This window comes from Sinohyriopsis cumingii, chromosome 9 (genome assembly GCF_028554795.1).
Source record: "Sinohyriopsis cumingii isolate HCF-2022 chromosome 9, ASM2855479v2, whole genome shotgun sequence".
In the NCBI taxonomy this organism is placed as follows: domain Eukaryota; kingdom Metazoa; phylum Mollusca; class Bivalvia; order Unionida; family Unionidae; genus Sinohyriopsis; species Sinohyriopsis cumingii.
In genome coordinates this window covers 106,600,170-106,626,609 of record NC_142969.1, presented here as the reverse complement: position 1 = coordinate 106,626,609, position 26,440 = coordinate 106,600,170, and the positions used below count along the sequence as shown (strand labels likewise).

General features: G+C 33.0%; 1 protein-coding gene across 1 annotated transcript; it reads right to left on the bottom strand.

The window, feature by feature from the left end:
* Window positions 1-752: 752 nt before the first annotated feature.
* LOC149792430 (uncharacterized) lies at window positions 753-18,916 on the bottom strand. Its single transcript, XM_089969572.1, has 14 exons — window positions 18,752-18,916; window positions 17,758-17,893; window positions 14,112-14,434; window positions 12,911-13,054; window positions 12,215-12,353; window positions 9,685-9,818; window positions 8,804-8,980; window positions 7,982-8,025; window positions 7,643-7,680; window positions 6,469-6,563; window positions 4,380-4,544; window positions 3,644-3,690; window positions 2,386-2,502; window positions 753-910 (listed from the first exon to the last, which is right to left on the bottom strand). The coding sequence occupies exons 3-14, from the start codon at window positions 14,213-14,215 to the stop codon at window positions 753-755; spliced, it is 1,362 nt and encodes a 453-aa protein (XP_089825698.1). The 5' UTR covers window positions 14,216-14,434; window positions 17,758-17,893; window positions 18,752-18,916.
* Between the last annotated feature and the right edge of the window lie 7,524 nt (window positions 18,917-26,440).

The window sequence follows — 26,440 nt, the reverse complement described above, 5'->3', positions numbered from 1 at the left end:
CTTAGTGAGGAATGTAATTTAACAGAGCGTAGTGCAATACACAAAATCCACCAAACATATATTTTTCATTTAATTTGGATTGCATGGATTTTTAGTTATGTAAAATATAATTTTTGAAAGAATTTAAATGCTTCAATGAAGACAGCATGTTTTAATTTTAAGTCACTACGAACTAACCGTTGATGTAATTTCTATTAGAGATTATGTTCTCTTCAAAATGTAAATGAAATCACATGCTCATAGATGTTTTAATATATTGCATATCCCTTCGAAAGGAAACGTCTTGATATTTGCGTATACATAATTTACAAGGATAAGAAAACCGCATGTACCTATACATTTCTTGGACAGATATATAAAATGATTTGCTAATATATATTAGTTTCGGCATGAGGTGTTTTTAATACATACTACCATCAAAAGCAGCATGGAAATCACAATAAATTCTCACTTTCATACACTGATGACAATTATTAAGTACATGTCTTTGAAAAAAACACTTTTTATTTTGTAATTTATCGCCGCTGGCTAATACATACTGATACTAAATTTGGAATACGTAAAATCAAAATTGTTTTTCCTTTGCTTTGTTTCTTCTGATTTAAGGAAATCTATCAATATGCAGTAGTTTTGTTATAATTAACATAACTTTGGATGTAAGAGGAATAAATTGTATTGTAACTGTATGTCTAGAAACTCTAATGGGTTATGTCATCGTCATTTTAATTTACATTTTATGACAAAAAGTCTGTTCATACATCTTGCAACCGAAGAAAGGTAGCAAGAGGTAACTTACTCAAATCACAAAGATGTCCGGTCCATCCCTGTGTGCAGATACAGCTAAAAGATGGGCCTGATCTATCTATACATCTGCCATGTAGACATCGGCCTGGTGAACAGTCACTAATTTCTTCAATTATACAAGATATTCATGCGATATATACATCATGAGGGGTTTAAATTATGTTTGTTACAATAAAGTACATTGCTATTGCTATGAGAATACATTTTAGGAAAAGCAAGAAACTAAAACTACTGTGAAAATAAGTCGTTTTACAAATCGACATTATTTTGTTTATATTCAGGTATTAAGATATTAAATACTATCCAGTAGTTAGAGATGGTAAACTCATCAGTTCAATTCAGGCTCAAAGTAAAAGTATACTTGTTCAATACTTCAATACTCAAACCCATTGGTACGCTAGTAAACCACATGCTTACTATGTTCACGACCACATCGCCACTTCTGATTCATACCTCCTTTAAAAATTATTTCAACTTATGTGCATCAATTACGTTATTGTCGCTTTTACTTAGGTCACAAATGCATTACTATATTTCTCCAACTATCCTGTTTTGAATGCGGAAAAGTATGCTTATAAATCTCACTTAATACATAATTCATTTATTCACAAGTCTTTGAAGCTATATTCTCTAGTTTGTCATCGAAATAAATCAGATCTAAACTGCCAATGGAAATTTAGGTCGAGGATGAATTGCTTAAATAATGCCGAAGTATATTCCAGAATAACGTAAGAAATTTCAACTATATATATATAGAAACTTTCGAATGACCTGGTGAGGTACTGCCAGTGCATGTATATCCAAGGGAAGCTGCTTCATAGTTGATGTTTTGCAAACTGTTAGCATTTTATTGTATAACATCTATTAAATAAGTTTGAAATATATACAGTTATAGTGAACCTTATAGATGGTAGAGTTTCCGCGATTTTCTGACCTGATCAGAGGCCATGAAAATTTAATTTTGCAGACCAATATTGGTATAGCTGGAAAACTACAATATCCCATACATTGTGCAGGCAATTAATTAAATAAATGTGAATAGTTCATAAATCAGGAATTAGGCTATATAGAGAACACTGGAGACGAAAAACATTAAAATTATCTAAATCAATGTAGCAAAGTCATTTTAAAGAATAAATTTGTTTACAAAAGTTAAGCTACACAAAGAAATAATATTTTATATAAATTGTTATATATATATATATATATATATATATATATATATATATATATATATATATATATATATATATATATATATAAATAATGCATTATCACGTATAGCATTGAAACTTAATTTAATGCATGTACTATTTTCTATTATGTAAGAAAACAACATATATAATTAAGGAAATGTCCTATGTGCAAATTGTTTACTATACGACTCAAAATAATTTTCCAGATTTTAATGGAGGTTGTCACCAGAAGCAATAGTGGGATATATAAAATCATGCCAAATATATTCGCAAATAGGCTGTAAGAAAGTTTTTGGTCAAACATATATATATATATGTATGTATGTGTATTTGCATATATTCGGACATACACACTCAGCTATTCAAAATGACAATTAATTAATACCGTTTTGACAAAATGTTCCGTAGTAATGGTCAGAGGGACACTCGCAAAAAAACTGGCTTATATCGTTAGGATTTTGTCTGCAGATACCCCGCTGACAGGGATTGTCTTTACATGGATCTGAAATTTGTATCTAAAATTAGCAAGCGTATCTAAAATTAGTACTCGTGTAAATTGATGTCTAATCACATGAATGAATACTATTAACATGGTATGCAAATATTTTTTGAATGAATTAATATAACTCAATTCATTGAGTTTCCGGGTATACCTTTGTAAATGAGAGACACGTGCGTGCTAAGTATTTAACAATTACTTAATTATAAATGAAATGTGAAAATAATAACCAATGCAAGTACTTCACAGATATTATCTTTTCATATTTGAAAGGTCTTAGAGCCTTTAAAATATGAGATGAAATGAAAGTCATGCATATTTATCCTGTCGTGGAGAAGTTATAGAGTTGATAAAGAACTGGGGTAGGTTTCATACATTTTTCTATATCTAGGCTGCAATTATTATATTTAATGGCGGACATTGCAATGAAATAGTCACCTGGTTCCCGTATTAAGGTAAAATAATCTCCCGAGTTCATTAGATCTGATAATATACAAACTTGCTATGAAAAATAACTCAAAGATAGAGATAATCGTCTATATTCCATGTGAACATTCAGCCAAGAAAGTTCCATAATTGATGATATACGTTATTTTACATGGTCTTGCAACGTAAAATTGAAACTGTTGATAACAACAGGCATAAAGATAATAAAAGGAGACACATTTGCGAGACGATCAAATGGAAAAGTTAGCATCTAGTAAACCTCTCAATGGAACAAAAATTTAGCATGTCAAAGTGTAATCTTTATCATGACGGATTATGTCTATATTGGAAATGAAGTAACAAATATATTAGTACCAACAGGTATGAGATTACTTATGAAATCCCACATTCACCATAGAATCAAAACTATTTATCATCTATGTATGATTACGTGTGATCTTGAGCAATAAAATCTTATATATATGACGACATAATCTTTATGCAATGGAAATAATATTACAAGATCAAAAAGTCAGCGATTCTTTTCACAGACAGTGGAACTTAACTCAATTTAACCGTGGCTACAATGTTTACAAGATGATACGGACAGACTGAAGAAACCTGAACAAGATGATTGCTATAATAATATATTAAAATATTTTTAAAACGGAATAAGGCATTTGCAAGCTTGAATTCTACTACATCATAGCAATAATACCTGGAGGTATTATCCTTGGATTGATGCATGTTTCATTATTATAGGCACTGCAATAAACAACAGGGAACTAAGCAAGTATGCATTGATAAAAGTAATAAAATCTGAACAATCATTCCACCATAATTGTCCTGAATGGAATGGCATGTTATGTTTCTGGGAAATACATACTCAGTTATGCACACCTAACAAATATTGCAATGTACCTCATGGTCGACAGATTTAATATATTTTCACTGTTATCTGCTGTAAAAAAGTTCAAATCGAAAACGAATATCAAAAACTTGGATTTCGGAAACGCAAGATAGAACAGGTAAACAAAAAACAGCTTGTTTCACGAAATAAATAATATGGTTGTAACATTTATTGTAATAAGATGCAAGTGAAAACTGACACACTTGGTCATAGCAAGTATTTCCATCATATAATACGAAAAATGCATGAACTCACCCATTAAAATATATAGTTCTAACTAAACTCTTTAGAAACGATTTGGTCAGCAAGACTTTATTTTTTCAAGGTACTAAACTTCATATATTTGTATTTGCTCTTGGAAATTTTAGAAAGATTGCCTAGTCAGTATGTATGTATGTATGCATGCATGCATGTATGTATGTATGTATGTATGTATGTATGTATGCATGTATGATTACAATTTATTTATATCGACCTCGTCCAGTTTTGCAAATATCCCTTTATGAGTAATGAGAGAGAGAGAGAGAGAGAGAGACAGAGTCACCTATTTGAATCTTGGGCATAAAAACACAAGGTTGTAGAGCCACTTATCATATGTCTGACGCTGATGTCAATTTTAAATACATCATTTTCACTGTTTACAATTTCGGTGCCATTCCTGGCCCAGTCAACGTAATAGGTGCCAAGCCAAGTGGATATTATTTGAGCGCTGCAAGTATAGAAACACGTAATACATAAAATCAACATTTTAATATGTGAACTAGAACTGAGACTTTCAAAATAGGATTAGGCAGTTATTGGATTACACGAAACAGCTAATCAAATATTTCCAAAATTTAATGGAAACATTTTTGCTTGCATCAATATCTTTACAAAAGATTGTAACACAATATGCAATTAGGTGAATGCTTACCTATCAACCATGAAATACAAACAATATTTCATAGTCAGATAAGCTTGCCTGTATAGACGTTTTGACAACAACATTTGGATATGCAGAAAATATGAAATTGGAGGGAACCATGTACTAATGTTTGTAAATGGAAAACAAATTCATGGGTTTGTTTTCCAGAAGCACATATTTTATTGATGTGGCCTTAGGTATCGTCAATCAAAACAAAATGGGTCAGATTTCAATATAGAACTACTTACACACTAAGTAATATTTGTGATGATCTGCATATTGGCTATATATCAAAGCAAAGTTAATTGGCTAAAATCAATTTCCTTACGAATCTATCCGCTGCTTACTTTATCCGCTCAACTGTTGGTTAACCACCCATCTTTTCATTCACCGATATATCCATCTACTCACACATCTATGAAAATATATTCATTCATCCATTCATCCAAACACATCTCCCTCCAGCTATTTTAATCTTTATTTATTTTGTATTTCTTTACTCGAACATTATTTTTAACATTTGTTATTTAGTAAACATATCAATGAGGCAGAATCAGTTGCATCCATCTTTAAACCTTATTCAAATGACCACCTGAGGTTGGATTCCAATAGTTGGTAACTTAAAATAAATTAGATTAATTCATACCATGAAAATCAGGTACTGCGATTCCTAATATAAAGCAATATTTTCAACACTCAATGTCTGATTACAGATATACATTAAAATTTAGCTAGACACAGACGATTGCCATATATATGAGCATTTTGTGTATATATATATATATATATATATATATATATATATATATATATATATATATATATATATATATATATATATATATATATTGGCTTGAACGTAAAACGTGAAAAATACGTTTTTAGAATTTATGAAAATCAGTATCCTAGTACTAGTCATAAAGAAGAGTAAAAAGATTAATCATGAAGATATTGATAAAAATGAAAATTGGAACTCCCACGTCGTGTGTAGCGGATGAAAGTTGACGGTGGAGTGGATGAACGTCGATGGTAGAGTGTAGGTGGGTGATTTGCTGAACCATTAATAGTCTGACTTCGACATTTTAATAATGAGTCATCTTTGAATACACTGCCACCGGCGTTCTTAAGAGACAATTGACAATTCCTGCCTTCAACGGATACATGCATTGATAATAGATGAAAACTGGAATTATAAAAATTGTGAAGGTTTTCTTCACAATATCAATTTAATTAAACGATGAATTAACATTGTGTCCAGAAAAAGTAAAGACTGAAAAGGGGTATGTATAGCAACGCAAAATAAAAAAATTTTGAGTGCTTTATTGTTTAACCTTTTTGTGTGTACATACAGTCTTTGAACATAGACCATAATGATAAAAATATCCTTAGAATTCATTAAGCGAGCAAGCAATGTCAAGATATCAATATTCAATGTACTAAAAATAACTAATGTCCACAACGAATTTATATTTATCAAAGGAAATTTCAATGTAACCTTTAAGTAGGAAGTGTGAATTGTAAAGTGGGCAGTATGAAAGGGTGTTTGTTGTCAAACAGAAGCTCTCTATGTACCTATGTGAAACGTTTCGTCAAACAATCCTATGTTTCAGACCAAGCAAAATTTGCAGAGACACTGATCTGCTTTTATAATTTCTTTCATAATTTCGTCTGATTGCTTACGCAAATACCTCGACGATAAATAGTATGTCGTAAGCACAAAGTATTTTACCCAGCTGTTGGAGTCTTTGCATACATAGGGAATATGCAAGTGGCATTTGCATCACACCGTAGAACGTCCTTTTGGGGAATGTTGATGAAGTACGGCTTGTTGTGTAATCATAAGACACAAATATATACAATACTTATAGCATTATTTTGCAACCATTTATACGTACATTGTCCATACCGTACCATTACTGATCGTTTTAGTTGATTATTTCCACCGTTCCTCTTGCGTGCACCTCTTGACCGTCCATCAATGGTATCTTAGTCAAAGTACCGTTTTGTACCATACCGTTTCGTAACGTTACAAGTTAGTTACCAAGTATCGTTCCATCTGTACTTATTGTAATTCAGTATTTTCCTTTAATTCAGCTCGCTCAAAGTCAAATGATTCCTTGCAATCTATTTGATATACGTTCTTAACATTGAAAACGACTGATCAAATGGTTTTCGTGATATCGTGTCTACGTACCTATTCGTACCGAATCGTACAACTGTACCGTTCAAAATGGTCTTCCTAATCCTTCAGACTTGTCTTGATCCTGTTTCGAGCCCCTTTCCTATCGTAAAGTTTCGTACCATGCCGTTTAAGTACCATTTCCAATGTTGCAGAAGAAAATATATGCACATAAACAAGCGACAGGTGTGAACAAAGGGGAAATCTACCAACTATTCCTGGATGAAGGAGAATAAACAGGAGACACCTATTCATGCACATTGGCTGAGGCTGATTAGGATTTAAACTTGTAGTCCTGGAGTCAAATTGACTAAATGATTAAAGCAAAAGTCACCGTGGAATCCTAATGAAAATATTTACCAAAACAACGTACAGGAGTTACATTCATTACAGTAAATAAAACCTTTTCCAAATAAATGAAGTATTATATAAACTTCCAAGAAATGTTTAAATTATGAATTTTGTGAATGCTCTGTAATCTAAGATATAACTATCCATTCCATGTAGAATATACTTGAGACTGATACACATTCTTTTTTAAATGAAAGGATAATTTTGTGTATGCATATGAATTTGATGGAATTTCTTGGAAGTTCCTGATAGAATAAATGCTTTTCAAGTTGTTTTATTTAGAGCTTTTCTTTAGAAGAAACAAACATTTCTGAATTGATTTGTAAAATATTTAAATGACTGATAGTAACGTATATGTCCTATCAATACTTACATTGGAAACGTTTATATACTGATTTACTTCGAGGCGAGCTGAAATAAATTTAATAGTAGTTACTACGCATATATTAATTTTGTACAACACTATTGCCAGTAGAATATGTAGAACTTATACTATTATATAATATTATTATTCGATGCAATGCTACCATGCTGAGACAAATACTATATCTTTGGTTCAATATGCAAATAGATCAGATTACATATGTAAGTAGAAATTATTCAAGAAGATGGCTATCTATTATTATCAGCAAAACAAATTTTCATTAATGCATCTGATACTATTATACATTATTATCATATATATTCAAATTGTACAATTGTATTATCTTACCTCTCACATCTAGCACATAGCATCTCTGGTCAGACGAATCCATCCTGTATATATTGAAATGTCGTTATATATATATATATATATATATATATATATATATATATATATATATATATATATATATATATATATATATATAGATATATAGATATAGATATATATATATATATATATATATATATATATATATATATATATATATATATATATATATATATATATGATCAGAATGAATTGTGTAGTCTTCTAGAGCACAATCTTTAAATGTCGAATATATTCCTCTTATGTCTTGCATACCAATGAATGCACTCTCGATATGTGAACTGATCACTGTTTAATTTGTACAGTCATATCTTGTGATCGTCAAAACATGAAAACAAGGTAATCATCCTTCTTGTATCATTTAATTGAATTATGTGGAAACAATTCCATTAAACAGTTTGATCTTGCTACTATTTGAATATACAAATAGCACGGGAACAGAGATTTCATAAACATATTGTGCGGAAATTAACACATGGAAACAGATTTTATCTTACAGATAGTATTATTCAATAACATTAAATTTGATTACCGAAGGTTTGAAAATCGTCTTATCTTTGTTTTTGCTTTGTTTTGTAATTTAGGTGTGGTGCCTGCCTCTCTCTCTCTCTGTCTCTCATTTTGTTGCTGATTTCATTGTAGCAAACTGGAATATATATCTCCGTCTTCACTTAAACTAGATCTTCTCTTACACTAGAAGTGTCCCTATAATGTTTAGATACCAGACGAATCGTTTCAACAGTTTAGAATTTAAGATTAAATCTATTGCACGAGGCTTACCCCACTGAGTCTTCCAAGCCTACACACAAGATATGTTCACCAACATCTGTGTCAAGAGGTGTCCACGTCATCGTCGCCATCTTTACATTTTTGTGATTTGGTACGGATGTATTTTTGACGCTGATAATTGTCACATCCTCATGTTGTCGTCCGAGACAAGAGAAGTGATCAATGAGACTGATAATATGCGATAGAATATAGAAATTAAAAAATTGATATGCATTGATAGAGAAAAAAAATAGATGAAAATCATGTGATACATGTGAATTCTAATTTATCATGAACATGTTGAAATACGAACTCAAATGTTGTCTTCTTCATTGAGTGTATTTGTACGAGTGAGTTGGGCAACTTACGAGAAGATCGCTCAAAATTGCATTCCTTTTCTTGCAAATATTATAATTTAGTATTTAGTAGTACTAGGACTAAAGACATTTGAAAAATCTCGTTTTGATGTTTATTTATATTAAATATTCCAACCTCGGTGGGCAGCGGCTGCCTAAATAGTCTCCGATGTCATAGACAGTTAGTTTCTGAACTATTCCGAGTTTGCCTCCAACAGAAACATATGACTTGAATATTTATTGGCGCAATAATTAACAGAAAATCTGGCCGAATCTTTCTCAGTAAGAAAACAAACCGTTCGGACCACCTCGGTTATTTCTACTTTTAGATTAACTGTAGAATTGACCAAGAAGGTACGAAGGAAACAAAATATTTTGATTGTTCTTGTTTCCAAGTAATGCAATATTTTAATTCCGATCTTTAAGAAGGTTACGTAGAGAGAAATATACAACAAACCAAAAAAATGCTTTGAAAAAGTCTTTGAAGTAAGATCGCAAACTAAAAGCAATTAGTTTGATGGTACAATTATAACTTACGCGGGTGAGATCGGTTCGGCATAGACATCAATCTTCCAAGTCGTACCGGAATATATGTTGAATCTATGATTGCCCTCTGGGGTCGGGAATATGAAGTTTGGTTCGCTGATATTTTCCAGAAATTGAACCAGGAACTGAAACAAGATAAAAATTGTTTGATAGCATACTCTTTTTATGTTGGAGCATTTTCTCTTTTATTCAGGAATAAGAGGTTTGGTAAATGTGGCTTTTAAAATGGTATGATATCTGTGTCTAGGCTATCAGTCAACATGCACGTGTCCTAATGTGCAGCGACGTTGGACTTAATTTTAGATGATGTATGGGTCAAAATAGCCTTAATACACCAAAATAGCGTGAGCTGTGAGGAGGATGGGGTGTTTAACAAGGATACCAGATCACCTCTGAAATCATTCTTTGATACGGTAGATTTTTTCTGCATTCAAATTTTAAACATATTCCTAGTTTTGGATTCCTCTTGTTTTTACAGACGTAGAAAGAAGGACCACTCGTTTGTTGTATAGGAATTAAAACATTCTGATGTTTTGAAGCCACCACATTTCTCATTTACAGGGAATGTCATATGCAGATAAGTACTCTTTTGAGTACAGAAATATACGTAAAATACAAAATAGATTTAGTAATCTGACTGTCGAATTTGAGTTATGGTTGATTTAACGACGATACTATTTCGATTTTTGAGGGCTCATTATGAAGGTGGATTGGTTTTCTATGTCAGTATCGATAAGTGGTATAATCTGGTCAGAATGAAAATCTCAGCATAATTTATCTAAATAAAAAAAATATATGACATCTGAATCATTCCGCAGATTCCGATCACCCATCATCTGAGCACAGGCATACTTTACATCTTGTGAGCATTTGCCATCGTGTTACAAGTGTTTGACGTTCATTATGATTAGTACACCATCTTAAATGGGCACATTGTTGAAAAAGCAGAAAAAGTTGTTTGCCCAAATGATTATCGATAAATAGAATCCTTGATGCGTTTTTTTTTTTTGTGATGGAACTTCGTCTGAGGAGAATAATATAATTCACGTGACTAAAATTACTGTGAAATACGAAAAAAGGATTTGTTTCGTTCATTTTGATTAAAATTGTCTCAAAATACCATGTCTTTCTACTGTAGACAGTTTAATACAAGTAAGAATACAGTAAGTAAAGCAAAAGTTAATTTGAAAGAAACTTAGAAAAAGAGGTTTTCTGATTGTATTGATTATGAGATTAACGTTATAACAAGGAAGATAAAAATTGGACATTATAGCAAGTCTAGATCTTTTTATTTAAGAATTTGGAAAAAACATCAAAGATTGTTGTCGAAGTCTTTCTAAATCTGTATTTATTCGTAGCTGGAGGTTACAGTTGTTGTGGGCGGCATCTCAGCACATGTTGTTGATGCAGAAGTGGTCTCTCTTGCATTCCTTACCCAGTCAGTTTTGGTAGATATGTCATATATTAGCGGCTTCCAATGCAGTGGTGTTCGCGGTGTTCTCACCCAAGAGCGAGGGCGTACAAAGTTCTCTCAGAAATATGACATCTTTTTTTCCAAACTTGAGATATTCTTGACTACCGCGTCCTTTTCTCTGTATATCGCTAGTGGATTGGTTTTACCATCACATCGTATTACTATGTAGCATAATTCCCATGGAAGGCTGGCTGAAAGTTTTATATGCATCACAGTAGGTGGTTACAGTCACTTCCCTTTTCTCTGAAACGTAACGGGATACGAAGTCAACATAAATAATATAAGGTCCCATCATCTGACAAAGAAAGTGACTGTTCTTAGTAGGTTCTTGGACAAAGTCCTCTGAAACTTCTACCTGACGTTGCCACTCGAGAATGCCAGCGGGAGAGAAGGCGTGGAGGCATCGTTATTAAACGTTATTTTCATTTCATTTTTGCTACTGCTAAATACCATTCATGGAAGGTCATTGATCCATACATAGTGTTGCTTGTCGACGTCAAAGTGTGCTTATGGTTCTATCGAGTTTGTTTTAACGGGCAATCTTCGTCTACACGTCTATTTTCTCACCAAGACACCCAAATACATGTGTTTCATCCTCTTCGGACCATGGGTACAGACGGTATTACATTGATTCCTCTACTATTACAGCTGTGTAGCTCCATGGGTCAGCAGAATATGATCCAAGGTGAGGTACCTTTTGCTACGTAAGTACCGTCTACTATGAATGACAGGCAAACCGATGCAAGTCACCAAGCAATTTGTTCACTTTTAAACTAACATAAATTTATATCACTTTTCAGTTCACTGCTTCCTGCAAAAGACGGCCGAGAAGCCATACAAATTATATTGTTTTGTTGACGTTTTAAAAACAATTAGTTTTGATGGTATAAATATGACATACATACCTCCTACTTGCGATCACAGAGCATGTATGTAAAACAATAACGGGACTGCAGTAGCTCTCTCGTGAGTTTTAGGTTTTGCTGAAAGGTAAGTTTGAACCTTAAATCAAAGAAATCTTTTGAAACGAATTCACTTTGTATCTACCTTTGTCACTGTAACGTTGGGAAGTGGATATGCAGAGATCCTCCCAGCTTCGAGATATTCAGCCATGTAGCATGCGACATGGTCTCCATCTGGATCTATCGTAGGAATTCGAATGTAGTTGTCCTTATCGAGAAGAAGTCTGGAGTATCAAGATGAAAGAATGTCTTGGCAGTGGAATTATCTGCTAGTCAAAAACACTTTTCACAAATAAACGTTAATCGAGCATTTACAATGATTCAATGCGTCCTGTGCAGTGAGCTACTTAACATATTAATCTGTCAGATATCTATAGGAAGTAAAAACCTATAATGTGAATTAACACCATTTGTTAAACTGTGAACTTTGACATCATATATATATATATATATATATATATATATATATATATATATATATATATATATATATATATATATATATATATTTCTACACACACAGTGGGGATAGTTCCTCATATTTAAGCAGCTTTCAGCGCTTCACAGTCTTAGATGACTCATAAAACATCCAATGACAAGATCACAAAATAAACACGACGAAACAACAAAACAAGAACATGTTGACAATAATTAAGGAACAAAACATATTTCAGTCTTTAAGTATGTTCTTGCAGTGGAAATAGGAGAAAACTTGAAATAAAGCGTTATACCCCTATAACAATATCGAAATATCGTCTTTCAAAGGCGTCATTCGTCTTACCTATAGAAGGGTTTACTGAAAGCTTGTGGGCTGTTGTTAGGTTTCCCAGTATCCCTTCTTAAGTTTGGTGAAGCTTTTATCTGTAAATGCCAGTCTAGATTTCCACCTTGTAGAGACAAATGTCTCCATGAATGGCCTTCAAAACTGTATTACAGTTGAAGTATACGATAAGTAAGGATATTGCAAAATTTCATAGTAATTGCTCCTCATTATATCTTGTTTGTTTAGCAATATTGTTATTTAAGATGTATTGTTCAAGCATTTACAAATCTCCACAAGTTTTATTGGATCAAGCCATAAACCGATAAGTGAGCAGCTTCTTGAATGATCATTATTTGTTGGGGTTATTTTATTAACATCTATGGGACACATTCTACGCAAAACATTTTGTTTTAAAATCTGATAATAAAACATCAACTGTCAATATTTAGTATTTAGTGATGGTAAATCTATTTGAATATAAAATAGTCACACAGCTAAAATTAAATGTATAGCTATCATTGTACCAATTTTAGTAATACAGACTGCATTATAGTTTTCATCATTTTTTTAGCTTGAGTTAAACATGTTACATATGACATATCTCCATGGTGTTAAAATTTCACTTACTGGTATAAATATAAATGAAAAGATATCAGTATAGGTACAAAACGGCACTTTGTAATTTCTGTAGGTGATGATGTTTCAGAAGAGCTGCAATACCTGCTCTAGAGTGTGCATACAACAATATCCAGCGTATTTGATTTCACACTTTCTGAATTATTATTTATTTTAATGTATTACAACACTATGAATGACAAGGTGCAACGACTAGTTTCATTACTAATCTTAAAGAATAATCTTCCAAAATTCAAGCTCAAATGTGATACGTTTTTCTACTAAATCATTACACTCGTTTTCGAGCGAAAGTATCCAATATTGCTGCAGAAACAGACCTTCCTTAATGGTATTTATAGTAAGGCATATTTTCTCTATTGTATAAATGCACTATTGACGGTTTATGTAAGTGCTCAGAGTTAACAAAACAATTTCCAGTTTGGTCATGCATAGGAAAAGTTATTCAAGTGCTTCCGTTTGAATAATACATGCATATTACCAACTCGACGGCAAAGTAAAGCTTTAAATAATGCCAGATGATAATCATATTTCCAGGTAATAATCACACACACAAATACGCACACAAAGAACATGGGAATCTTACGATATGTCCATGTATGGTGCACCTGGAATCATTGGATAGTGAACAACCGTCCAATCTTGTTCCCAGCGGGCTTTCTCGCTCACATCTACCACACGTTCTTTCATGTTCTTATAAACATCATCAGTTATTTCGATAGTTTTTGAATGTTCTGGGAGATGAAATTTGGTCTCTACAGACCAGTTGCCGAAGAAGCGACTGTCACCCAGTTTCTGCGGGACTTCTTCTCTAGTTGAGTTCGTGTCCTTATTTATTGATGCTCTGGAACAATTAATGCCTCATGGTCCTAACCCCAACATCCATCCGCTAATGACATCTGGCTGAACCTTTTGATTGAAACACAACAATGAAGACGTTATAAAAAGTAGAGGATGTACTAAACTAAAATCAAAAGAATTAGGTATGCTGTTCTTTATTACTTTACTAAAAGTATCGTTGTGTGAGATGAGTGGAAATATCTGCTCATAAAATGCAAGGTCAATAATTGAGTCTTCGGCCCATATAAATTTAACTGTGAAATTTCTCTATAACATTCTCGGCCCATTATGGAGTTGGTCCGCGACAAATACGGCCTTTCGTCGATCTTGTATGGCTTCGTAACACATGCTGCTATTGATCAAGAAATAGCAAACTATGTCCATTGCAGATCAAATATTGTTATGATGCTGTGTGGATGCGTAACACCTCTTGTTACTAAATCAGAACTATCTAATCGAAATATTATATTTACTAACTAATTAGATAATCATTAATGCATATGCAAACATCGCATGTTTGTTTTGACCAGTCACCTTCTTTGTAAATTGGCGTTTTGAGCAAAAGCACAATTAAAAAGTAATTGGCATTTGACCTGTGCCCCTACCCCCACAAAAAATCTTTCTTGCCAAGCCGTTTACTTTTGAAATCATTGTCAAGGTGGTCTTGTCGCCGCATTTACTCAGACAAAAATCTAAATATTTCCCGTAGATCTATAATTTAATATAAAGAGGATGTCAAATGGAATGGGTAATAATTTAATATTTAATTTATGAAACGAACTGAATAATTCTCAGCTTGTGCGAACCTTAGAGAGCAGACGCTGGATATTTGTTTTAACGAGTTTAATAAATTTAATATTAAACCATTACCCATTTGAGATTCTCTTTATCACATAGATTTATTTCAGTAGGAATTAATTAGATAGAAAGAAGAATGAACAATTTTGTTAATTTTTACACATGCGTTACCTTTCATTTGTTGTGCGTAAAAATAGTCCCAAACAAAGTTGAAATAGTAAAAACATATGATATATTTATTATAATTATAAACCAAAGAATAAACATCCATCCAAAAAACAGAACATTTTATAAAAGACAAAGCATTTGTCAACACAAAATGTCCAATGCGAGTGATGTCACATTGTTTGATACGGTGTAAAGTATCGGTTTGAGTTGGCCTACACAACACAGTGCCGGTGTTCACGTTGAAACTACATTTCTAAACATTACATTGTTGCGATAGTTTTGTGAAAAGAAGATTACTGGATGCAGAAATCCACGTCTTTATTGTATTGTATTTGTGACCAGATATTTCCAGTATTTGATTTGGATTATTAGATTGTACAGAAGACGTAAACAAATCTCTGTTAGAGTCGGACTTGCATCACGCATTTACCGTGTAAATATGATGTGGTTGGATACAGTTCTGTCAGATGGGGAGACCGGCTTATGTATACATTCTTTCTTTAACGAAGGTGAAGCTCCATGCTACAGATATACCGCCTTTCCATCCCAACCCCAACCCCCTCGTTATCATCTAAGCAATACTGGTAGTTTTACTTGTTGTTATTGTTCTTGTCTTGGGGGTTTAGCCCTTTTTCATGATATGTTATACATGACATAACAAGCTCCTGTTGGGGTAAATTGGGAATATTGAAACAGACGAGACCATTTTTTCCCAATTCCCTTTCACGAGTCGATTCAAAACTGGCGGCGATAAACATTTAATGACAACAAAAAATTCCAGAAGGCGGGGTGTGAAAAGTTTTTCAACGATCCAATCAAAGAGAATATTGCACAATAATTTCAGGGGCTTATTTGGACGAATCATATTAACATAAAGTGATATATTCACATATCTAATATCAAAAATATAAAACTGCGCACACTATAGGCAAAGTGTACAGTGTGTTAATAATATATCTTAACCAGATCAATTCAGTTCGGATTGTCTAATGCTCGGCACCTTAAATGTCATCAAAAACTTAGACCAATGTTTTTCATCTTCGAACTTTTACTGGTACTATACTGAGTCAAGAAAATAAAATGCCTAATACTTGCTACTGATAATTTAAAAAAAAATATAAATAAGGTATTGAAGTGCGGTTAGTGTTGACAAAAAGAATAAGACAGAAAAGATAGAAAATTGTATGCTAAAAATTACGTAAGAATTAGAAATCTTTGTTTTGTCTCTGCCCCTTTATTTTAAAATAAATGCTATCTATTTAACTAAATTATCTATGCGGCCGTGCAAGGACAGAGACGTTTCAAACTTAGAATACTGGAAAATATTTAATGTTTATACACAATTTACGGTATACGGATGGAAGTGTGACTGTAATCAGATTATACGTGTCAACACATGCTTACGATCACATGTAGTATAGTAGTATTGTAGACATGTGTTACCTTAAAGCCAATCAGCTATTAACATATCGGCAGGACAATAACAGTTTCAGAATGTTGATTATACAATATATACGCCAATTAATCTGATATTATGATATCTTTCCGTATATTGCTAACAAAGATTTTAAAAATGAACTTGAAACAGAGCAATACATCCATATTACTTTTCTATAAATCATGGACAGAAAAGCCGAGTATGTAATGGACGGAGAACTTAATGGGCCAAGTGCGTGATTGGCCGAGAACCTTAACGGGCCAAGTGCGTGATTGGCCGAGAACCTTAACGGGCCAAGTGCGTGATTGGCCGAGAACCTTAACAGGCCAAGTGCGTGATTGGCCGAGAACCTTAACGGGCAAAGTGCGTGATTGGCTGAGAACCTTAACAGGCCAAGTGCGTGATTGGCCGAGAACCTTAACGGGCAGACTCTGTTATGCGTCTAGTAGTCCCGGAATCGTTGTATTATTAAGGTTTAATCAGCTGACGAGATTCTGTTTCAATAAATATAGAAAGACGAATACAGTACCGTAGTTATTGTAATAAAGTTTATTTTCGTCTAATTCCTTTTGGGATGAATTTCCATAAATAACGTTTCCTTATGGCTCACCGGTAGATATACATTGATCTTATGATATGCTATTTCAATGACTTTGATCTTAGGATATGTCATTTCAATGAATTTACTGCAGACTGGAGGGCTACAATACTCGTCGGTGAGATATGATATTAATGATCGTTACATGTTTATCCCTAGTTCGTGGTCTTCCTTTTTGGTCATTTTCCGGGACAGGATAGAAAATGAAGACTTAAGTTTGACATAAGTATACTCTGTAAAATGATTAGAATGGTGAGTATGGCATAAATAGAATGGTGAATACTGCATATACATAGAAAATACCAGACGCTTCTATAGTGTCTTAGTGACATGTATTTTCATGTTGTGTATTTCATAAAACTTGGAGAGAGAGAGAGAGAGAGAGATTACCTCGAAACCATTCGTTCCATTTATGATGACGAAACTCATGGACGCCCCAGTGAACTGTCCGGTATCGTTAGTATTTATTTCTTGTGTCAGGCAGCATAAGATGACTAATAGCAGTATTGTTTTCAAATGTCCCATGCTGGAATTATTAATACATGAGACACGTGAATGGGCATAGAGCTATAAGAGACAAATGAAGAAGCATGCATGCTGAACAGCCAGGGAAACAATTGTTTGCTTTATTTAATATTTGAAACTACGTTTATCAGAATAGATCGCGTACAATCCAAAGATAACATAGTTACACCTTAAATATGCAACATATAGGAACCATTTTCCCCACACAGGAAACTCTCGTTATAAAAAACAAGTTCGTTTTAGGCATCTTGTTGTTCTAAACATCATGCATTTTGATTTAGAGAAGTTATCTCCTTTGTCTTACTTGATATTATTATCTTAGAATTATTCAGAAATATTAATTTCTAACTGAATATATTTTTTAAAAAATCTCAATAATATTTCTAACACTTATAACTGTTTTTCAGAAATAAAATGATTTCCGGCTATCCTTTAATATATTTCCAAGTAAAAGAAGAAACAAAATCCAATGAAATGATGTTGATACAAAGAACAATATAAAAGACGTTTGCATATTTATTAACCGGAGAACTCTATCAGAGTCTCAACCTAAATTTTCGTTACTTTAGTTCATATAAGTGCCATTAGTTAATATCGTTATTACAAGATTAGATTGCATTTAATTTGTCAGATTTCATCATATTTAGTTTTCGGCATAACTGTCATGAAGCTATTCTGCAATTGATAGATAATATCCGATTGATTCTGCTATTGATGTATTATTTATTACACTGGGCTATTAAACAAATAAATTAAGTATAAGTCTTTAAGAGAGAGAGAGAGAGAGAGAGAGAGAGAGAGATGTCAAAATTAACTCTTATGAACATTTGGTAAATACATGAAGTTGTCGTCCACATACCTGTAGGGTCTCTCGATAATGAAATAAGATCTAAATCAGCCAACCTGTATCTTATAAAGATCCCGTTTTTATCTGAAATGATTGGATTTTATTCCATCCATACTGATTATAGAAACTCACTGTTGACTATTTGTTTATGAATTTTATTTATAGATGATGTTGCACTTGTGAGCAGTCGAACGGACTGATCATATGTCGTCTACCATTGCTTTTATACTTATACTGAGTATATCAATATTGTTCTCTTTCCGACAATCCTGTTTGGAATTTATTGATTCATTATATACACAATATACAAAATTGTTTACAGGTTTTATGTAGCTTAACAATAGTCCTTGCGGAGTCGACAATTCAACGTGTCTCAGTTATTACATTGACAGTAATCTCATATACCATCGTATCTGGTTTGATAAATGGGAGATGTGTGACGACAGAACGGCCTCGTCAGTATGTCAAAACACTACTGCAATGGATAAAGCAAAAAATGATCAATGACTATATAGCACAGTTAGGTTATCAACATACAATAACCTTCATAACTTATAAGGAATTTGAAGATTATAAACTATTCTTCAGTTCTACTGCTCAGTGATATTATTTCAAATTCGCAAACTAAGATTGCGCATATGCCATGCGATTGCAACGCTTCAAATCGCAAGAATAAAACACAATATATAACCAATATTATTGTGCCTGTGTGTATGGTTTTATTCTCATTACTATAAATTTGGACATTTTTCAATACTGTATTCTCTTTTAATACTATACAATATTCATTCGCAAACAAGCTGATGCATGGTTTATAGATGTTTATGAAAAATTTTATCATATTGAACGTTATATAATTTGCCTATAGTTTAATTGTTGCAGATGGCTGATGCTAAATTAACATTGTCTGAATAAAGACAGATACATGCATGTTTGAAATTACTTTAAATTGTCCATAAATAACATGTTCAACAAAATCTAACGACCATTATCATAATGAGCTAAAAGGAGATGTAAATAAAATGGCGAAAATCTTTCAAGAACTCGTAAGGTTCATTGGCATGGCTCTGGTTAACATCTCTTTATTTAGTAAATATCTGGAAATATTTCACAAGTGAAGTATAAACATTGTATTGTAACTTAGTGAACATACCAATTGTCAACTTTAAGAGCGAACTACATCATGGCATCTACTAAATGACCGAAGATTTTCATTTTATTACATACTTTTAGAACCAAACCGTCGACTTGCATGGCTTTTTTCATTATGTGTCAGTGCGATTAACAACTGCAATACTATATCAATAAACAGAAGTTCCTATAGACTTGAATGCGTAAGTTCTTTAAATAAATGATTTTAATGACTGTTTGTTTATCTATAAGGACTTTTGTTCTTTTTAAATTTATTTCACCTTTCAAACGTGAATTTTGAAGCCTTGGCTTGCAGTATAGTTCAGCAACAGATGTTGAACCACAGTTTCGGATGTCATTTAATTTCGAGCTGCAACGAACACTAATCTATTCCAATTTCTGCATCTTTTTCAACTCTGATTAAGATTGTGACGAGGGTTAAAATTGCTACTGAAACTATTTGTTACTAGAGAGAGAGAGAGAGAGAGAGAGAGAGAGAGAGAGAGAAAATTAATTAGAAAAATGAGAAATGACTAAACATGGAAATACAAGTTTGAATATAAGGACATGATATATATTTCGTAAATCTGGAAATAAACGTGTTTCCAAATTTGAATATACAGTCGCGTTCTAGTCTCAAATAAATGTCGTCTCAGTTTAGTCAGATCTGATATGGCAGAATTTATACATTTATAATGCACACTGACCAGGTGTTGATATCTGCAATGGTATCAACTTCTTTCGCGTTTAAATCCAGTAGCCATTGAACGTTCTGAATATATTCTTCGTCGCTTCGTACAGCATAAAGTCTGTATCAAAAACTATTAGAAATAATACGGCTTTATTATTCTTTATGTATTACTATTTGTGTATTATTATTATTATTACCGCTCCGGTGTCTAGTCGTTAGAGCGTACGCCTCGGATGCGGGAGGTCGCGGGTGTTAACCCTGGCCGAGACATACAAAAAACTTATAAAAATGGTACTAAAAGCTGTATCGCTCAGCATTAAGAGGTTAATGTTAGGACTGGTCGGCCTGGTCTCAGGATAATGTAATGATGCTATATAATAATAATAATAATAATAATAATGATAATAATAATAATGAGGACTTTGGATAGCGCCTTATCATGAGAAGCTCTAAGCGCTTTAAAACATTAGACAACACCTATAAGATAAAAAACATATATAATGATATGATTACAAAAACAAACACAATGAAATTAGAAAACATAAAAAGCATGTTGAAAATATTTAAGGTAGGAAACATTATTAGGTCTTTAAGTTTGTTCTTGCAGTCGAAATAAGTGAATTTTGAGAGCACTCTTGAATGGGATCACCGTGTCTTTGTGTCTAAGTTAAGTGGGCAATTCATTCCACGTTGCTGGGCCCTGGTATGCAAAAGAACGCTGTCCATATGACTTTGTTTTCACAGTGGGAATAATGAGCATACGATTGTCAGAAGAGGAGCGTAAATATGTTGCTGGTGTGGACACATGAGTGAGGTCGGATAGGTATGTTGGACTGGAGTCCATCAGTGAAACTTAGCCCAGAGAACAAATTTTGATTCTGGATCGAATGGATAGCCAGTGTAAGGTACAGAGCAGCGGGGAGGTGTGCTCTGATCGCGATACTCTAAATATGATCCGAGCAGCTGTGTTTTTAACTTTTTGAAGTTTTTGGAGTAGATATTGAGATGAACCAGACATAACTGAGTTACAACAGTCCAGTCTTGAAAGTACTAATGAACACACAAGTGTTTTAGTGGCATCAACTGAAAGATATTTGCGAATGTCTGCGGCATTATACCCCAGTGCCAGCAATCACTATAAACTATCACACTGCAGACACTCGTAGCGATATGACTCAAAAATTGTTTAAGCTACGTTAAAAATCAAAATCACACACACACACACACATTATTATTATCATTATTATTATTATTATTATTATTATTAGTAGTAGTACTACTGGGGCCCAGGGTGGCCTAGTATTCTAATGCGTTCGCCTTCGCTAATCACTGCCTTCTGTGAATATGGGTATGTGAGAAAGCTTCCAGTTGCTTCCCGTGGATCGGTGGTTGTTAATATCTTACCGGGTTTTCCCTAGTTCTACCTTTTCCAATTATACTGGCCGTCAAGTGTAGCCTTTCTTCCGCTGAGAAATGGCGTTAAATCCAATACAGCTACAACATTATTATTATTATTATTATCATCATTATTATTATTATTATTTAAGAAAAGTACATTATATGTCCCTTTAGAATCAGCCGCGTCGTGATACATTCAGACGGTAATTCGAGATTATTTTTCAAATATTCTTTTGAAGAATACCATATTAATGTTTGCATGATGTTTAGGAATCTGTTAATTTATTACTTTTCTTGAAAATATTGCCTAGATCTCTCTAAATTTGTTGCATTTGAGGTAAGATGTTTCGTACTGCAATCTGATTAACTTGTTGACTACTTGATACAGTGAGTGGTCAGGTTTTCATATGTACGACGAAATGAAAAGACGTTTGATTTATTACTAGTGGTTGACTGGTGTCCACCTACTGAACCAGGTATCACTCTTGTCATTCAAATGATATATACCATTTTCAGTAATACCGGTCGGTTTTAAAATTTGCCCTTAGAGAAGAGTTATTGATGGTGGTGTCCCATTTATATACTTAATGTGCTCTTTTGCCATCTTCTAAAGATGGAACTATTTGTGTTGGACATTCTCCCTTCTGATAGCCATATTTCTGTTTGCTTGAATTCTGCTGGTTGAGTGGTTTAAAATGAAAAACATCTAAACTACTGTTTTAAGTATATATAGACGTTGTATAATATTAACTATTAATTTCCCAATGTTGAGGCAAGAAAATGAATATTTATTGTTAAAGGTATGCCATGTCATTTGCAAATACCTGATATCTTCCTTCTCTGGCTTATGAGCTGGGCTTTTGCGAACTGAATATATGTTTTAATATCAGACTGATCCATCAGTCCATCTACCCAAGGGAAGAAAGGGCACTGGGTTTTAGGTAATATTCTTAGGAAGCGCCGCCATGGGCCACAATAATGTTGGACTGTCTGATCTAAGGACAAATCAAAGATTTTGGGTCAGACAGACACTGTTGAATTGATTTTCACGATGCATCTTTCACACCTGGTTCAAAACCTATTCAGCCGAGGTAATGATCATTTGAGAAACGTCCTTCAGGTTCAGTGTAAATCGAAAGTAAATGTTAACAATTTTTATGACACCATAGGTGTGTTTAAGTGTTTATGTGTGTTTGTGTGTGTGATTTGGATTTTTTACGTAGCTTTAACACATTTTAAGTCCTACCGGTACGATGTCTGCAGCCTAGCAGTTTACCGTGACGTCTAGCACGGACACAAAGTAACTTATTGTTCCAAACCATCATATTATCCTGATACCAGGCCAGCAAGTCTTAACACTAACCTCCATATGATGAGCGCCCAGCGAGGCAGTTGTAAGTACCATTTTTATAAGCCTTTGGTATGACTCAACCGGGTTTCGACCCCGCGACCGCCCGCATCCGAGGCGGACGCTCTAACCACTTAGGTTACCGTAGCCGTCCGACGCGATTTGCATTGGTATAATCATACACACTAGCGTTATTTGAACTTTTATCATCCATAAACAATATTTTCACACAAATAATGACGAAATACACATTTCGATCTTTGCAAGAAATTGATTAAAAGTATGAGCAACAACAGATCGGTCTTATATACATAGTTTATTTATTCTGAAGTTGCTTTCAAAATATGAACCTGTTTCCCGGTAGAAAATGAACGCTCAGATATATGTCCAAATTAATCATTTTTCCCTTATGTATATATATATATATATATATAACTCTTGTACTAGCAATGCTGTCATATTCACTATTAAATTAAGCTATGTTTCATTCACTTTAAACCGTATTTCAACATCCACTATATATTCTTTTGAAAACCTTAGCGTTTCCTGTCTTCAAAATATTTATGAAAACCCTAGATCATTAGATTTCAATATTCCATGGAAAAACTTAGAACACATATATACACCCTAGATCACTAGTTTTTACAGTTTTATGAAAAATCATATACTACACACTTTCATAGTATGATGGTAAACTATATATCACGGGTTTTCAAAATACTATGAGAAACCTAAGACCACAAATATGCACTGGGCCGCTAACCTTCAAACCGTTATGGAAAAATCCAGACTACTGATATTCACCGAAGGCCGCTGATCTTAAAACGTATGAAACTTTCCAGTGATTTGAAAAATATTTTAGGAAAACCCAAAGACCACCCACTTCTACTGTGAAACAATTTTGTACTGTTATACATATTTTATTTTCATTTTTATTAGCTTTTGTTGTAAAGAATTTGTTTTAGTTCATTATATGCTGTCGAAAATATAACACCGTGTATTGGACTTAATCTTGTCACAATCAAATTTATTTTCTACTTCACCTGAATCATTGATGTTTTATAATTATGTAAACAACTAATACACAGCTAAAATATTCTTAATGTGTATGGATATATTTTAGGATCATTATTAATAAACGTAAACATGTATTTTTGTCTCAGTATAGGCTATTGAAATTTCTCTTTAAATATAGATGGTCTACCTGATGTATTCGTCATTCTATATTTTAAATTTCGTAGCAAACCTTCTAATTATAACTATGGTTTGTTTTTGTAAAGAACTGGAGTATTTGAGATTGAAATTTTCCGTGAGGTAATAGTTTTTTTCTTTCTTTAGAAAATACTAATTGTTGCCTTATGTTAGTAGAGAACTATATAATCTTGTTACTGGAAAAAATCACTTATTCGTGCTTTAAAATCCGAGCAGAATTAATTTTGTTGTTGCGTCCAGTAGTTCATTTAGGTTGGAATTTATTTATTTAAATTGTTTATTCACAAGAAATTACAAAGTGCTCCTTAAAAATAACATTCTTGGAAATAACAACTTGGGTCTATAGTGAAACTTAAAATAATGATGTATTCTTTGATTGTATTATTGCACTGAAAATGACCTTTTATATCAAAAGCCCTAAAGCATTGCTTAATAAATGCGCTTGAAAATTGGATAATGATAAACAGATAAAGGGCACAGTGTGATATGAAATGACGAATAAATGAAACTGTGAATTTTGATCGCAGCGTTTATCAGGATAATACAGTATCGCATTTAATAAGATCAATACACATTTCATATATAATGCTGAATAATCTGTACCAGATGAAGCAAACATTTACTCCAAGCAATGAACAGCATAAATTTAAAAGGATTAACATAATCTGCTAAACGTTAGTATTCCCCATAATCATGATTGCATATGTCTAAAAGGGAAGGACTGAAAACTTATTAGTTGCCAAATGACCTATTATAAAACTGACAGCAGAATACCTGATACTGTGATACGTAGAAAGAAAAGACATTAAGTAGAATATGCTGGAATAGATGGTGGTAGATAGTATAAAGACCTGAACACTAGAACTCTCAAGCAACATTAGATGAAGAATTTAATCATTTATGTATTTCCGAACGATAATAGCAGACATTGCCAATTATTCCAGGTACTTTTTGTAGCCAAATCAACAAAACGTCAGTACATTTTTCAACTGTTTTGAATTACCAATGAACGAATTAGCATTGTGCAACGCTGTTACTGCTACTGCTGGTGACGCTTGCGCTACTGCTTCATACTAGTAACACTTTAATAAAATGCTGATATGGTTATACCTAAAGATACTACTAGCATAATATTATCTGGAAAAACAATAGCAAGTGTTAAACTTTTCTTCTGAACAGACGTGTTAACCTTAATCCCAACTGTAACTTTTCTTTCGCTTTGTGATATGTTTTATTACTAATGTCTTTGACATTATTTTCCATATGCATTACGTTGCAGACAATATTTTCCATTTAGCGTTTCTTAAACGTTCTTGCAATTTGTTTTTTGGTTAAATTAAGAACCTTATTAAATGAGATTTTCTATTTCCATGACAAACAAATCAGGGTCTATTTTTTAAAATATCTTGTATCGTTCAGCTGCATTGCCCATTCACTATATATTTTTATTGCGGTACATCAATAATTTGTTATTGAGTTGAATTGTTATTTCTTCAGAAACTTGTATAATTTGTCTAGTTGTAATGTTTTTTTTTTTCTTCGTGATTGTTTAGTAAGCTGACTAGAACTTCTAGCTGTAGACGATAAGCAGTCGTAAATTTTGACTTTCAATTTCATCATTAGTTTCTCTGCGTTTAATAAAGTTTCTTTCTTCTTTTAATGTACCCTAACAGTTTACTTCCCCCTGTTTCCATTGCTATATAAATAGACGCAAATCTTTCCTTTGGACTTATCCTTGTTGCGACTGGCAAACTAAATACGTTTTATTTTTGACTGAAATGTATAAAAAGTTCAAATTGTGCATTTTAATATACATATGCGAAATATAATTCTGTCGTATATCGCAGACTGGTACGATTTACCAGGCGAAATACAATAATTTTAAAGAGAAAGGATTCCCAATATAGCTGTGATAAATGTG

Bases quoted from the DNA above. Each gene is read 5' to 3' on its own strand.
- LOC149792430 (XM_089969572.1), bottom strand. From the start codon at position 14,215: ATGAAAGAACGTGTGGTAGATGTGAGCGAGAAAGCCCGCTGGGAACAA. The intron at 13,055-14,111 runs GTAAGATTCCCA...ACTGTAATACAG, and splicing joins GCACCATACATGGACATATC to TTTTGAAGGCCATTCATGGA. The intron at 8,026-8,803 runs GTAAGCCTCGTG...CAATATATACAG, and splicing joins GGCTTGGAAGACTCAGTGGG to GATGGATTCGTCTGACCAGA.